Genomic DNA, 16,807 nt, shown 5'->3' with positions numbered 1-16,807 from the left:
ATTTTCTCACAGTTCTGGAGGCTAGAAGTCCAAAATCAAGGTGTTTTAGGGCTCTTCTCCTTCTCAAAGGCTCTAGGGAAGAAGCCTTCTTTGCCTCTTCCAGGTTCTGGTGGTTGCCATCAATCCTTGGCATTCCTTAGCTGTGGTAGCATAACTCCAGTCCCCATCTCTGCAGGGCCATCTTCCTACTGTGTGTCATTGTGCGTCCTCTCCTCTTCTAATAAGGACACCATTTAGATTGAATTTAGGACCAACCCTACTTCAGTATCACCTCATGTTTAATTACATCTGCAAGGACCCTATTTTCAAATATGGTCATCTTCTGAGGTTCCAGAAGGACTTGAATTTTAAGGGGGACACTATTCAACCCAGTATACACATTTTTCAGGATTTTATATTATTCCATTCTGTGAGTTTTCCATAATTGAACAGTTTCTAGATTTTTTACTATTATAAAAAAAAACACTTGGGACATTCATATACACACACTTTTATATACATATACTATTATTTCTGTAAGACAGATTCTCGGAAGTAGAATAGCTGGGTCAAAGAGCATTCACATTTTACACTTTAATAAATACTAACAAATTATCTACATAAACTTGCACCAATGTGTAACTTTCATTAACAGCATATGTAGATCATCAACACTGGATATTGCCGTTGTTTTGCCAGTCAAGAAACTGAAAAGTGGTATCTCACTTTAAGTCTCACCTTTTAGTGGAGTTGGATGTCTTTTCATGTGTTTCTTTTAGGCCATTTGTGTTTATTTTTCGTGAATTACTTGTTCATATTATCTACACAGAGAGAGCAAAGCAATGCCCTTTCCCTCTAGTCCTGCCCTCCTCATGTGTGGCACAAAGAGAGGCTCGAGCTCTCCAGTGACCCATGAGCAGTCAGAGGTGAGGGTCCTCAGGTCCACAGTCTGCCCAGTGTCTGTCACATGAGGCTCTTAATACAGTCTCTGACTCTATCTGTGCCTGAGGGGAGTATCCTCTGTAGATTTTAAGCAGTGACCATATTTCGTGATTCATTTGTATTACCCCAGCATGCCTTCTGGCACTTAAATATTTCCCAGAGTTAATTTGTCAGGGGGCGGGTTGTTGCCTGTTGCTATTCTCACACATTTTCTCTTCTAGATGAACTTTAGAATGCTGTGGTCACAGCCCCACCCCATCTCCACGTTCACCAATAAGAGACTCTGATGGGATTCTGTCCAAGTTGTATTAAGGTTCATATATGTATTTTTTGAGTAGACTTGACATCTTTATGATATTTAGTCTTCCCATCGAGGATCATGGTATGATGTGTTTATTTAGGTCTTATTTTATATCCTTCAGTAAAATTTTCTAGTTTTACCTTTCTTGTTAAATTTATTGCCAGTTTTTATGAGTGAGATCATTTTCCATTTCCATTTTTAAATGATTATGGTCAGCAGTGTAAGAACACTATTGATGTTTACATGTCTAGAGATCTCTATCTTGTGTTCTTCCACCTTGTTAAATTATCTGTTACTGTTTTCTTTTCCTTTCTTGATTTTCTTTGGGTTTTCTTCCTCCACCTGCTTTTCACATATCTATACCTGTTAATCCCAAGAATATCTAAAGCTCAGAATAAAACTAATACAAGTGACAGTTAAAATAATCTCTTGATACCCTTAGGTTCAGAACTGCCTGCTACTAGCCCATGAAGCACCTTTGTATAAATTAGAAGAATTTCTCCTGACACTTTACTCTTATCTCCTGGGAAGATTGTCATAATTAATTGATTCATTTGGAATATGACACATTACTACAGAAAAATGTGATGATAAATATATGCAGCTCCCCAGTGTCTCCCTTAGATGAGGAGCTCTTGCGCCATCTCAGCCTGCACAGACATTCTCCCTAGTGCTGCTTAGAGCCATAGACTGTGTTATCACTGCCTCTGGAATCACCCCTTTCTTCCCAAGCCCACTGCCTCAGTTAAGACTCTCGTTATAGGGACTTCCGTGGCAGTCCAGTGGTTAAGACTCCGTGCTTCCAGTGTAGGGGCATGTGGGTTTGATCCCTGGTTGGGGAACTAAGATTCCACATGCTGCAGGTTGCGGCCAAAAAAAAAAATTAAAAAAGAAAAAAGACTCGTATTTCACCTCTCATCACAATACAACCCCTCCCTCCCCCAAAAAAGGACAAAAACAAAGTATAACCGGGTCTTCCTCTTCCCAGCCTCTCTCTTCCAGGACACCCTAGTCACAATCCACAATCCACAATCCAGAATAACCTTCCTAGAAGGAAGCCCTAGAAGTCCTCATCACAGTCTTCCTCAGCAGCCTCTGTCCTCTTATCCCCGCCCCACCGCATCCTCTGTGCTCTTCCCACTGCACCCAGGTGCCTCGGTAATTCCTCTTGCCTGTCAGTCTCAGTTTGCTCATCTGTAAAATGAGAATAGCAATGCCTCCAGTAATTATGTGGTAAACAGTAAACGATATATTACCTGCAAAAATGACTCGTATTGGGCTTGACACTGAGCACGTTAGTTTTCTTTCCCCTTCCTACCCCCTCCCTCACAAGTACTTTGGAAATGGAAATGCTGTATAATTGTAACATGTTGTTATGATTATTTATGCCTCATTTTATGTCCATTACCCAGAGTTCTTGTATTTTGGCAAGAATTCATCATATTTGACCTCTAATAAGGAACATTTGAAAATATTCCAGAAGGGAAAAAAAAAAAGTTTCATTGCAGCCTGAGTATGCCACTGGGAAAAAAAAGTTTCATTGCAGCCTGAGTGTGCCACTGAAACAGGTTCCACGAAAGGGTTTTCTGCTGCCCCTGGAGGCTCCTGGTGAACACTGTGTGCGCCAAGGTGTGCGTAGCCCCCTGGATGAGAAGAGTGGGTGGCAGCTGCCTCAGGGAAACACAGGTTCTGTCTGCAGGAGATGGAGGATGCTCAGGAGACGTGCTGAGAACAAACACAGCCCTCCCCCGATGAGGATTTCTTATACTGCACGACTGCTGCCTTCTGCTGACTACAGAAAATGTTTTGTGGTTAAGAGTCGGTTTCCACGTGTGTTTATTGGTTTAAAGAACTGACTTGGTTTCGGCCACATTTGGTCGTCTGTTGTCTTTTATTGTAGGCTCTCTCCTGATTTGGTTTCCATTGGGTTTTAATCAGAAACCATCTGTGAAACATTTTGGATTCAAATTAGAGTTTATCAGAAACATCTATCTCAATTCTCTAGCATATTTTTTTTACATGAAATGTTCTCTATTAACTATAAAAGATTCAACAAAACTGAGATGTTGGGATTCTGGGCAGTCAGCAGTGGCCACTCAAAAGACCTGCTATGTTACATTAGCCTCCCAGCATGTATGCTTCAAATACTAAAATTAAAGTGCTATATGGTTATGTTGTACCTGGTCCCTTAGGATTAGTTGTGAATAAAGTCAATCACAAACTCAATTATATGTAATGATTTAATATAAAGCAATTTAACATTAAATACTTCAGTTCTTTTACTACTAATCAGATGAGTAAAAATATGAACATTTAAATGAACTAAAGGGAGATGGTGATTTGTTAGTTGAGGTATTTGAAAAGCCCCACTTGTTTGAAACACATGTGAACAGTTAGAACTCTTTCTTGACCAATACAGTACTGTCTACTATACTTTAACTTTTATGTATGACTCAGAATAGGAAGTTGTTGGTTAGAAAGCTACTACTTGTCTCTCTAAATCCCTTCTGTAAACAATAAAGTAACAGTGATAGATATATGATAAAACTAGCATAGTAAAATGTTAATGGTAGAACCTAGGTAGTGGATATACTGATATCTACTGTAAAATTCTTTCAACTTTACTGTATCCTGGAAATCTTTCATAATAAAATATTGGGGGAAAATTCATCTTAAAAAAAAAAAAGAAAGAAACATCTATCTCAGAGAACACAGGTGAAACCCAGAACGGAACAGAAAGCAAACAAGAAGTAATGTAATAATATTATGAACAGAATAGTCTCAGAGGGAAGGGACGCAGAGAAACCGAGAAGAGCTGCATAGAAACAGAGCCAACCCTTCAGAGAAGGACCAGAGAAAGGTGTGGGGGGCCAGCAAGCTGTCACATCAGGGTCTGGGTGGGGCATTCTTCTAGTTCTGACCAACCTGCAGTCCTTGGGGCTAGAAACCATGGTTAGTAGCCCCTACCCACCCTGAGCTCCGACAGAGTGCTAACGGGCAGATGCAGTTCACTCTACTCCAAAGATGGGCCCCTGAAAAGTCCTGTCTCTCCTTTCCATCCCTACTGTCTGTGCCCTTTCCTCAGTTTTCCTTCCCAGAGCCGTCCTGGCCTCCACTTGAACTTGTGAACCCAGGGCCTAGGGTGTCAGAGAAGACATGCATGCAGAGGGGCTCATCACTGACGATGGGGCCACCCTGCCTGCCTGCCCCTCCCCCATGTGCTGTAGCCGGGTCAGACCTATGGGTTGCAGGTTAGAAAACGGTGGAAGAACTGCATCTCCAACCCCATGTCTCCGAATATAGCTCCTCAAAGTGTTTGACTTCAGTTGTTGATTTGACTTAGGAGATACTTGTATGTGTTAAAAAATATTTTCCACAAAGCCTAGAGGAGGATACAGAGAAAAGTACCTCTCCTTTCCACCTCTGGCCCCTAAGCCGTCTGTTCCCTTCTCTGGGGTTAATGTATTTGATATGTACCTTTTCAGAGGTCACATGCACTTATCACTGTTAGCTTTTAAAATTATTCTTATGTCTTTCTGCTTCTATTGCTGTGGCACCTAGATTTACCTGCTCTATCTGCTTTCTCCATATCCCTTCCTCTCTCAGACTTTGACCCCTGGTGGACAAATGAGTGTGAGCAGAATGAGTCGGACCCCATCCCTGCCAACTGCACCGGCTGTACCCAGAAATTACCCCTCAAGGTGATGCTCCTGGAAGACACCCCAAGGAAATTTGAGAGACTCCATCCTCTGGTGATCAAGGTGAGCAAGAAGGCAGATTCTCCCACTGATCGATTACCCATTTAATGGCTAGGAAACATCAAGCGCTGTGACATTCGTGATTAGTAATTCCGTGTTGTCTTGTTGCACTTTTGTTTTCTGCCTTGCCAAGACCGGACAACCCCTGTCATCTGAGGGGCTTCAGCATTTTTTGTGCCAGTACCCTGAGGTGACAGAAGGCTTCACCGAAGGGTTTTTCACCAAGTGGTGGCGCTGCTTTCCTGAACGGTGGTTCCCGTTTCCTTACCCATGGTGAGTGTGGAAAGGGCCGCTCAGCGTGCATGTGTGTAGAGAGGGGGCAGACCAAATGTCAAAATGGTACTATGGATAGTTACTGCCAAGACGCTGCTGTGCCCAGCACTGTGCAAGCACTTTACAATACACCCTTCAAGTCAAATGATACTCAGGAGGGCACTGTTGCAAACTTGATGAGAGAGAAAGTGGGTGAGTCCAAAGAGGTGTGTCAAGAGGGGCACCACTGTGGTGGACACCAAGATTGCCTAATAGACTCATAATTTACTTCTAAGTATGTGTTTAGCATTTGTGTTCATGCTGAGTGGGCCCTGAGCATTGAGGACTGCAGAGAGAGCACAGAGAATAAAAGGGAAAGTTATTTCTTGGCAGCTAGGCTGTGTGCCTTGGTACTGAGTATCTGTTACTCGTTGGTGATGCTCATAATAGCTCTGGGAAGTAGGAATTATCACTGTCGTTTTTCAGATCAGAAAAGTGGGAATCAGAGAGGTTAAGTACCTTGCTTAAGGTCACGCAGCCAGAATTGAAACCCAGGTCTGTCTCCTTGTTCCTTGCTGTGTCCTATAGAAGACATGGTCTGTTTCTTCACGTGAAAGTTGCTTTCTAGAAGAAAAGGAAGGCCAGTTTACTTCTAGAACCATTTCAAAGAATTAAAACTGCTTTTTCAGGCCTTTTGTCAGATGATTTCTGTGTTTCTGCCTTTCTTTAAATTTGTCGTTTATTTACATGATCAAATACTCGGTGTAACGAGCTGATACAGGCTTCCTACTCCATGCTGCTCCACCTCAGAAGGTTCACAATTTTTGCCTCCTCCTCCTCCCTTCTTCTCTCTTGCCCTGTCTGCTGTTACTTCAGTCTCTTTGCCAAGGGAGGATGAATGGAGTGTTCTTTTCTCCCTCTATATGTTGTTTTAGCTGGATTTTATAAACACCCCACCCACACAGACAAATCATGGCAGTAGAGTTTGTGTGTGTGTGTGCGTTTTACTATTAATTGATTTGGCATGACTGTTCTTCATGGACCTAATACTTCAGATATTGTCCTGACATTTTTCCCTCTTCACCCGCCGCCCACAGTTTTCCCACCCTTGCCGAGCTCTCTGTTAGTCACGGAGTTAGGTTGGCTTGCCCAGTTTAACTACATTTTTCTCTTTTACACATTTTACAGGAGAAGACCTCTGAACAGATCACACCTTTTACGTGAGCTTTTTCCTGTGTTCACCTACCTGCCATTTCCAAAAGAAGCCTCCTTGAAAAAGTGCTTCCTTCTTCAACCAGAACCTATTGTGGGGAGTAAGGTAGGAAATTTTGAGAGGACTTGGCTCTAGAATTTTTCTCATTTGGTACCTGGGCTGATGTCATAAAGCCTTCCCTGCATGTCAACTTAGGGGGTGAATTGAGGGGTCACCCACGTAATCTAAAGTTCTCTCCTCCTGCTGCTTGCCAACAAACCTGACTTTTTACTGAAGACACGCTTACAGAAAGTCTAGTTACCTTGCAGATGTATTTCCTGCCCTTAACACCTGGGGGCAAGTTACTTTTCTATATTAAAGGAAGTAATATCCTAAAATTTGAAGGGTCCTGAGCATCCCATTAGTCTGACTTCCCTACCTCCAAGTAGAAAGCAGGCAGACTATGAATGAATAGTATGTAAATGAATAGTCCAGCTTACTCATTTTATAGAGAAGGAAACTGAGCCCCAGAGAGATAAAGTCATTTGCCCAAGGACACAGCAAGTTAATAAGAGTTCTCTCCTCACCCTCCACTCCCAGGTTGGCTTTCCCCAGAAAAAAACAAATGAGAAACTTCAGATAGAGAACCGGGAAAGCAAAAAGCTTGGGAGCATGGAGAGGTTTGGGAACAAAAAGGCTGACAAGCCTGTGCCTGAGGCAGGCAGCCCAGTGTGTGTGGCAGTGGTTCTCACCTCAGTCCGTGGCCAAGTACCCAGAGCCCACATTTACCATCTCTGGGGCCAGCGGACTGGGCAGAGCTGTTCTGTGTTTGTGTCTGTTTACTTTTCTCTGAATTGCTCTTTTTTTGAGTCTCATTCCTGAAGAAGGTTTTTGAGCCTGGATTGGTTTGGAATAATTAAAAGGATGAATTTTCTTTTATTAAAAAATTAAATTTGCTGAACTGTGACCCCTACCAACTCTGGGTTGTGTCTTTAACCTCCTGACACTATTGTTTGGCTCCAATTTGCTGAATCGTGTTAAAGGAATTTCAAAGCCTTTAAAAACAATCATTTCATCTAGAAGTAAGAACTTCTGTCTGCCAGCTGTAGGGTGGAGGTGCTGGGCTGTTGCCTCAGATTTTAAAGAATTTTATCCTTCTGTCTTCGGCTAGAACTCGGGGCCCTAGTATGATTTCATCTGCATAATTATGATATAATTCTGGGTGAGGGCCTTGATCTTTATCTTGGGTTTCCCACTTGAACCTTAAGTTAATTTCACCAGTCTGCTTAACAGGGACACCAAGGAGCCCAGCCAAAGGGTTAAATACACAGTTACACAGACGCCTGTCAGAGTCATCTTGTTGCAGTTCTCAAGGATGTTTTGGGAAGGGGAGTGGCCCAAATAGGCAAAAATCCTGAGAGTCTGATTTCTTAGAGCATCTGTTCCCCATCCTGGCCCAGGCTGTCCTTCCTCCACAGCCTTGTTACTCCGCCCTTGGTCCACATCCCTGTGCCCTGGACCCTGGTAAAGTCACATGTCTGTGGGCCCAGAATCCAAGAGGCAGCCTTGGGATAGAAGATAAGCAGTGGGAGCTGATTGTTGAGAGGCCCTGGGGGAAGAGGTGAGGGGCTCCAAGGCCCACTTTACCCACCCCATGGTGTTGCCTAGGGCTGGCCCACTCCATCCTGTTGTCAGTTTCTCCTCATCCTGAATGTGAAGGAACATGGTCCCACCCCCTCTCAGGCCTATATGAAACAGAGATACATCCGCTCATTTTTGTCTTCTGGGATTTTTTCAAGACTGCATATGTCAGGGCTTCTGCCAGTGTTACTACCAGTCAGTCACAGGCCAGCTCAAGACACTAGTCCTCCTTCTGTCACTATAGCAGCAGTTGAAATGGCTCTAGCGTTTCCATGGACACAGATTCATAGCCAGGGCCTGTGGGAGCAACCGAGAGACCAGGGTTGGGGAGCAGGAGAAGATAGGGCCACATCCCAAGGCTCTAGAGGACCCAAGCGGAAAAACCAGGATGTGGCCCAGGGAGTCAGACTTCTTACCCCTGCTTTATAAGGGCATATAAAGAGCGTCCCTAGAGGGCAGGGGCTGGGAGGAGGGGGAAGAGGGGAGGGAAGGGGAGACCCTAGGGGTTTTCTCTCACCATCTAGAAAGGAAGAGAAGCCTGAGCAAGACCAACCTCTCCCTTTATCTCTACTCCCTGCCCCTCCCCAACCCCAGGGTTCACAGCTCTACCTGGTACACGGCAGGTTGCACTTAATGCCTGTTGGTAGCAGTATTATGCCCTCAGCAGTGCAGTAGTTACCTGTGTAGGTGTATATCCTGGTTATCTCCTTAGCTTTCAAAATCAGAGGCTGATCTTACTGTCGTTAGTTTTTAATCAGTAGCATCATGTATCTGCTCACTTGAGTCTTGCCAAAAAGTATAAACTTGAACTTGCTGCTGTCAAAACCCTAACAGTAAGTGATAATGTTCCATGGACCATTGTCCGAAGGATATGCAAACTATCTATCTGGGTCAAACCAGACCCTCAGAAGATTGCCTATTTAGATCACCACACGTTGGCCTCTGCTAGACTTTTGTTAAAATACAATTAGATATTTTGCCTTTGACCTACTTTGAAACTGTGGCTAGAAATAGTTGTGAATTATGAAGCTCGTGCCATTTCTGCTACAGGACTGTCATTGAGGATGCTGCCCACAAAACTACACGATGTCTCTTTAGGAAAAACCATAGAAGAAATCTTACCCTGGTCTCAGTACCAGGAGATGCCGTACTTAGGAGAAACTAGTTTGTTTTTGTCTTTTGGACGTAACTGTGAATTGTGTTCTTGGTACTGTTTTCCTCTGCTTAGGCTGCGAGGGAGCTCAGAGCCATATGTGTAAGAGTTTTTGTGTATTACTGTCCCATGCTCCGGGGTTTTATTTTGTTTTCCTTTCCTTCCTTCTCTTCCCCCATGTCTTCTCCAGATGCATAGGATGCATGACCTGTTTACCATTGGTAGCGGCGAGGCCATGTTGCAACTCATCCCTCCCTTCCAGTGCCGAAGACATTGCCAGTCCATGGCGATGCCACTAGAGCCAGGGGATATTGGTAGGTGGAGCCCCCGGCGGGCAAGGTCACTGGAGGGCCTTTTTACTTTTTAACTCAAAAAACATTCTAAAAATTAAATATTGCCTTCACAAAGATTCATTAAGTAGAGTCAAAAATATCATTCTTTTATTAAAAAGGTCAATATTTATGCTTAGATGTAATGAGAAGTAATGAGAAAATGTAGCAGAGAGAAATGTCTTGTATGCACATTTAGAATGTATGTGTCCACTGGCTTTATTTATTTATTTTTTTGGCCACACCACGTGGCTTGTGGGATTTTAGTTCCCCGACCAGGGATCGAACCCAGTTCCTCAGCACTGAGAGCATGGGGTCCTAACCACTGGACTGCCAGGGAATTCCCTCCATTGGCTTTAGAGATTTCAATTTAGGGGCCTCCCTGGTGGCGCAGTGGTTGAGAGTCCGCCTGCCGATGCAGGGGATACGGGTTCGTGCCCCGGTCCGGGAGGATCCCATATGCCGTGGAGCGGCTGGGCCCGTGAGCCATGGCCGCTGAGCCTGCGTGTCCGGAGCCTGTGCTCCACAACGGGAGAGGCCCGCGTACTGCAAAAAAAAAAAAAAAAAGTCAATTTAGAAAGAATTATTATGGGGAGTATTTAGAGTGATCCTTTATTTTACAGATAAGGAGATTGAGATCCAGAGAGGAGAGGTGACCACCTCAAGGCCCCACCATCAGTTAGGCAAAGCATCAGTGTTAAGTGACTCCTTTCACTGAGTCAGGCCAGAGGAGGTACAGTTCAGATTTGAGGAAACCCTTTCTGTGCCTGTTTTGCTAATAAAACAATGCAGGCAGTATGTAAGGGCAGCAGCCACCCAAGGAAATACTACCTTCCGTGTGGGTCCCACAGCCAGGTCACAGCCTCACAGTCATCACTCACTCTTGGCTCCATGATTTCCCACTGTGACTTGTTCTGTACCTGATACTCTAAAAATCCGTTCCAAAGAAACAACCTTGAATCAACTGCTGTCAGTAGCCGTCAGTTTGACAGTGGAATTTTCTTGGCAGAAGCACATAAATCAGCAAGCATCACCATTGGCCCTCCTTTTCTTGCCTCACAAAACCTAGGGGAGCCCTGGAGTTCCTGGCAGAACCCAGACTGGTTTTCCAGTTGATTTCTTTTAATTTTATCTATTCGGAAGACCCCAATCCCTAGAAACCTCTCACCTCATTTGGAGGTCGGATGCAGACTGCGAACTGCCAAACTTTAACCCAACCAAGTTATATAACTTTTAGTTCAATTTAAAAATGAAAAAATAAAAATAATGCACAAATTAAGCATTAACCAATAATGGAGCACAGCTGGTCTGGCCCTTGAGAATTACTGCAGAAAAGAGGATTCTTATGTGGAAATTATTCCGAAACCATCTTCCTTTAGTGGAGTGACGCTGCACAAGTCTGTATGGCATTCTGAGTTTGGAATGTGTAGTTGTGCTTGAAAAAGTTTCTGTCTTATGTTCTACAGATGCCTGACAGTTCAGACAACTACAGAAACACTTTAGTTATCCAAATTCCATGTTTTCGGCTTCCACAAGCATTCAGAATGCCAATTACAGAATTAGGGGAAAAGAAAAAAAGATGGGTGAGTGGCAGTGGTCAAAGAAGCTTTGTGCCTCAAAGGCTGCTGTGGCTGGTCCAGAACAGCTTAAAATCCAGAGCCTGATGCTTATCATGCTGTGACTGGCAGATTGCTGACCAGAGGGGAAGGAGCCCTGTGGTTGGCAGTGTCCATGAAGGCCAGCACATGACAGGAACGTCGAGAACTAATGGAGACTGACCAGAGCAAGGGGAAGCGGGCAAGTCAGGAGAAGAGTGGAGGTGGAGAGGGCGAAGGAGGACAGTGGACACCTGAAGCAGCGGCAGCAATAGAAGCAGTGGCCGCAGCTGCCACAGTGAAAAATGAGGGCAGGAGACCGTGACAGTGGAGGAGACTAATTTAGTGGCTGTAGGACAGGTGGCAGCTCCTGCACCTCAGAGACCCTTAAGAATAGCACTGTGACAAGAAGGTTCTGTGTTTTTTGACAAAATAAGCATTATCCTGTCAAAGCTGAGGGGCAGGGGATCACCAGACAACCTGTGACGGGCGGCGTTTTCAAGAATGACGTGGGTGTCAGGCATCAGAGGCTGATGCTGGTGAGCCCACACACCTGCCATGATGCAGTCATGGCTCGTAGTAACCTTTCTGGAGTCACGAAGTAGAGGGCACATCCATTCAGCGCTCTCAGTTTAAAGATGGGTAGTATATATCATTCTTCAGAAATTTTTCCATCAGGAAGTTATTGAAGTGTTAAAATTGTTTAACTTTACCTTCCTAGCCTATTCCTATTGCTCAAATGATATAGGTCGGTGTTTCCTAATCGATTCTTCAGATCACTCATGACCCTAGGGGGCAAACAGGAGCCCCTTGGAAAGACCCTTGGCAAATAGGGCTCTTGAGTCATTGACTTTGGGAAATGCCTCTCTTGTTGAAACATAGTATACATTAGTGTACAAAAGGCTCTGAAAAGCCTTGGAGAAATCCAGTGTTTTTCAAACTTACTTGACCAGGGAACCCTTTTTCCTTGGACTATTTTATGGGATGCTACTGTCTGCAGAATACAATTTAGGAAATCCTGGTTTGGGTTAATCTGGATGTTCTGTAATGAGACCATATTATGTATAACCTCAGGAGGATTGGATAGGGGGTCCTGGCGCCCCTCAGAACCCGTTCTATCTTCTTGCTGAAAAAAATGAGACCTGAGAATTGATGTCCCATATCAGCCTTATCTAGAGCATCCTGCTTTTGTAAACCTGCTGAATGGTGATTCACAGTTACCCAGGTGAGGGCTGGTGATGAAGCACTTTGGTTCATAGTGGCTCCCATTGGCTGTCAGGTTACAGAGAGGACTGATAATAACTGGGGATACTTAGGCCAGGAAGAGCTAAAAGACCTCCAGAGCAAGCATTGCCTCTGAGTCTGTAGGTGAATCTGAGGGCAGCTTTGGCGGACCTGCCTTGCTCGTGCCCATGGGTAGGCTTGACATTCACATGCTTTCCTTGTTCGTGTCTCCCTTCAAGGCTATGCTGGCGTCACCCACTGGAAGGTCCACATTATAGCCAGAGGGGTCCAGCCTTTGGTCATTTGTGATGGAACCACCCTCTCAGAACTGTAGGAAACAGAACTAAAGGAACAGGTTTGAGAGCTGAAGACCGGATCGAAAGGGGGAAAATAAAAACAAAAAACAATGAAACCACTTTCCAGGGGTTGGTTGCTTAGTTACCTGCCCTGTGCATGCGTGTGTGAGCCAGTTGTGTGTTGGAAGCAAAGGCCAGAGCCCAGCCCTCCCAACTCTTCCAGACCAGCTGCTTGGCCAGGACTTTGCCAATACCCATCTGTGAGAGACTGGCCTCTTCCAGGCCTTTTGGCACCAAAGCCTTGAGGCTGCCCTTCAGGCAGGGAGCACAGTTGATACCTTCCCTCACTTGCATGATATGATCCCCTCTGCTGGCTCCCTGGCCACGAGAGGGCAGTCACCAGGTCCTGACTTTGGAGCCATCCTCTACCAGGTGGGCCTGCCTGTCCTCTCTTCCTGGTCACAACACCCTGTACTTTTTTATGGAAAGCCATGGATGATTAAAGAAGTCATTGCAGCTTCCCAAGCAGAATGGAATCTAGAACCGGTGAAAAAGGATCAAATAACCTCAAACTGCACTCAAGGAGTGCACTTCTTTCCCAGTGTCCATGGCTCTTGGGAGTATCAGCAATGCCAGGTCGGAGTCTGATTGTAATTGAACTGGTAATTCCTAAGGTAATACTTGTCTCCATTCTACCAGTCCTTATGCCTCTCCCCTCCTTTCCCTTCTCCCTTGCCCATCTGGATGGCTTCTCAGAAGTTGGGCTCCTGGTCCGCCTCCCTTGGATGGGCCACCGCCCTGTACTGCCGAGGCAGCACTGTTCTTGTCAACTATGTTGCTTTTACCAGATGTCTTTGGAGGGCGGTAGGGTGCCTCCCTGGGCTTGATCTTTAGGGTCCAACTTTCTGCAGGAAAGATGTTTTACAGACGTGTCAAGCTGATGTTGTAATGTGGTTGGGGAAGGAACTCCAGACCCAGAGTGTTGGCCAGCTGGGCGTACGACTGTGTGACCCTCTGTCTTGAAATGATTTCTCTCTCTGTACTGGGAGCCAAGGTGAGGTGTTTTTATTTTTTGTGAAAATATAAAATTATGTTCTTTTGATTGGATGATTCACTATGCTCATTGTTTTCCCCAAGTGCTTGTAGTGTGTCTTAAGTGTGTAAAGAAGGACACTCTTGTTTCCTTTTTCCCTTTATTATCCCTTTATCGACTCTTAAAAATCTGGCTTCTGGGGCTTCCCTGGTGGTGCAGTGGTTGAGAGTCCGCCTGCCGATGCAGGGGACGCGGGTTTGTGCCCCAGTCCGGGAAGATCCCACATGCCGCAGAGCAGCTGGGCCCGTGAGCCATGGCCACTGAGCCTGCGCGTCCAGAGCCTGTGCTCCGCAGCGGGAGAGGCCACAACAGTGAGAGGCCCGCGTACCGAAAAAAAAAAAAAAAATCTGGCTTCTGATCATGCCATTGCCCAGTTGAAGAAAAAGCAAACCACACTGCAGCCCTGGTTCTGAACTGCAGAAATCAAACAGATACTGGAGGTGTCTGTGTCGCGTTACAGACCAGAGGCAGACAGTGGTGAGGGAAGAGGGTGGGTGTGACTCCTTATGGGGTCTTCTTCATCCTTGGAGGCACCCCTGCACCTTGTCCCCAGGCCCTCTTTCTCTACACATCTCACAAGCAGCAGTGAGGATCATCGGGTGCTTGAGTGGCCTGTGTGTGGGCTTGTAGAGGACAAGGAGGGTTCACAGAGTCCAGGATGGAAAAACTCAGAGCCTCCTCCACGGTCTTGAGTGAAACTAGGATGAATTGTACCTGAGGGAATTTTTCCTTAAAAGAATCAGGCGTGTGTGAATTGATACAGGAAAAACAAAACTTTGTGTCCATATGGAAGTCATGCTGCTAAGCAGTTACAATTTAAGAGGTTTTAGATCAGAGAGATCATTTGGAGGCCAGCTTTGTGCAACCTTTTCGAGCCTTTGCAGTGTCCTTACCCCTGCTGCATACGGGGAAGATTTATACGTAAACAAGTTCTTTAGAGGCCTCTCAGCGTTTTTCTTAAATCACGTCCTCTGGGTTAACAGAAGACAGGGTTCCTTAGGAGCAAAGCAACTGTTTTGTTGATGGAAATTTCTGTTTTTATGAATTACCTTGTGTTCCTTCCCCATTTTACTCCAGCCCTTTCCATTTTACTCCAGCCCTTTACACCTTAAATGTTCATAAAATACCCTCTTCAGCTCAAAACTGAAAAACCCTTGTATGTGTTAGTGTTCTGAGGCATCCTCTGGGAGGTCCCCTGAGCTGTCTACAGTTCAACAAAGAATGGTATGGCAGCAGATGAGTAGAGACTTTTAAAAATCATTTAAAAATCTGTCCAGTTCAGAATTGAATATAGATTTATGTTAGGGGAGAAGTTCTCCAAAGAGGTTTTCCGCTTTTAATTACTGGATACTGAGAAGTAATTCACCTTCTTCTCAAGGTAATTCTGAAAAGCAGAATCTACCACTGACCAGTCAATGATCAATGGTTTGCCGGCCAATTCCTTTCTAGTTATCCAAGTCTTTGTGTGTGGGTGCCGCAGGATCTCCCCTGCTCACCTAGCTCTCAGCTCCTCCATTGAAGCAGCAAAAGTCCCTCCACGTTTCCCGGTGTGGGAAAAGGGTCATAAAGATGAGGAAACAGGGTCGGGGGGCTGGTGGGACCACATAACTCCCCATCTCTACCCCCACAGTAAGAGCAAAACTGCAGAGCTTGCTTTAAATAGAGGGACTTGCTCTCGTGAATTTGAGTTGTTTAGTAAGAGGTCACGTGGCGATGACCTCCGCGCATGGGTTAGGTTCCCTTTCTTGTCAGTTCCCAGAGCAGAGGCTTGTGTCCCCAGAATTCAGCTCTCAGGGGAGAAAGGCTGCTTTGGCACCAGTTTGAAGTATTATATTCAGGTGTCCTGAGGTCCCCAGGAGTCAGGTGTTGAACAGACACTATACCTGTCCTGGCTTATGAAGAGAGGTAGAACTTATCCTCTCCCCACTCTCAATTTTTCAAGGAAGGGAGAGAGTGAGATAACTGGTTTATGAAAACAGAATCTGCCTGTTTGGCAAAATACGAAACGTCTATGAAGTGGACAAATATGGGGTCATTTTCTGAGAGAAAGAAATAGTAACATTTGTCCAGTCCATTCCAGCTTGAGTGTCTCGAGGGGCTTCCCTGGTGGTGCAGTGGTTAGGAATCCGCCTGCCAATGCAGGGGTCATGGGTTCGAGCCCTGGTCCGGGAAGATCCCACATGCCGCAGAGCAACTAAGCCCGTGCTCCACAACAAGGAGAAGCCACCGCAATGAGAAGCCCGTGTACCACAGAGAAAAGTAGCCCCTGCTCGCTACAACTAGACACAGCCTGCGTGCAGCAATGAAGACCCAACACAGCCAAAAAAAACCCAAACAATTAATTTTAAAAAAAAAGTGTCTCGATATACATGATCTCTGATCTTTTGTCAGTCCTGTAAAGCAGGTATTAGATCCTCATTTTACAAGTAAAGAAACTGGGGCTGAGGACTGTCCTGTAGATGGCTGGTTCCACATTATTTTCCTGCTACTGTAAGTATGGTGCCCAGGAATGAAGCTATGGGTTTAATTGACTCAGGTGTGCCCAGCCAGGTAGGAGAACCTAGGGGCAGGGTCAGCAAGCCGGGAACTCCAGGGTTTGTTTTCAAAACTGTTTTGGCCAGAAATGGAGAGAATCTAACAGATGACTTTTATAAAAAGCCTTTCACTTTTTCCCTCCCCATCTGAAAACTCTTTTAAAAAGAGTGAATGTGGCTGGAACACAACCATGTCCAGCCATCTTCCCATCACCACAAGTTTCCAGATGTGTGACCAGAAGAAAGACTCTGCCCAATTCCGGTTGTGGGTCCCCTTGGAGTTTACATCACTTGTTTTTGAGTTCTCGGTTTTCTATTCCCTTCTTCCAAAACCCAGCATAGACCTCAGCGTAGGAACAATTATTTTAAAACAAAATAGTTCCTCAGCTGCAGGTGATGGCCTCAATCATTTTAATACAGTCTAGATGATATTTTGCTCATTAACCAGTGCCTTCCATTGTGAAAATTCAAAACCTCAAAGCAGATGTTTGCTTCTCATCTAATCCTTGTCCAGCAGG

General features: G+C 45.1%; 1 protein-coding gene across 5 annotated transcripts in view; it reads left to right on the top strand.

Annotated features, from left to right (window-relative positions):
- The window catches only part of C10H6orf89 (chromosome 10 C6orf89 homolog), a 29,890-nt gene extending 16,126 nt beyond the window's left edge, over positions 1–13,764 (top strand). For all 5 annotated transcript variants that reach the window (XM_060109680.1, XM_060109679.1, XM_060109682.1 and 2 more), the window contains 5 exons: positions 4,829–4,983; positions 5,114–5,253; positions 6,421–6,550; positions 9,409–9,532; positions 12,606–13,764. In XM_060109680.1, the coding sequence (XP_059965663.1) occupies positions 4,829–4,983; positions 5,114–5,253; positions 6,421–6,550; positions 9,409–9,532; positions 12,606–12,700 (644 nt within the window). In that variant the 3' untranslated portion in view covers positions 12,701–13,764. The remainder of the gene's footprint in view (positions 1–4,828; positions 4,984–5,113; positions 5,254–6,420; positions 6,551–9,408; positions 9,533–12,605) is intronic.
- Positions 13,765–16,807: the final 3,043 nt, after the last annotated feature.

Source organism: Mesoplodon densirostris, chromosome 10 (genome assembly GCF_025265405.1).
Source record: "Mesoplodon densirostris isolate mMesDen1 chromosome 10, mMesDen1 primary haplotype, whole genome shotgun sequence".
NCBI lineage: Eukaryota > Metazoa > Chordata > Mammalia > Artiodactyla > Ziphiidae > Mesoplodon > Mesoplodon densirostris.
Note: the sequence above shows the minus strand (reverse complement) of the source record. Positions and strands in the feature narration are given on the sequence as shown.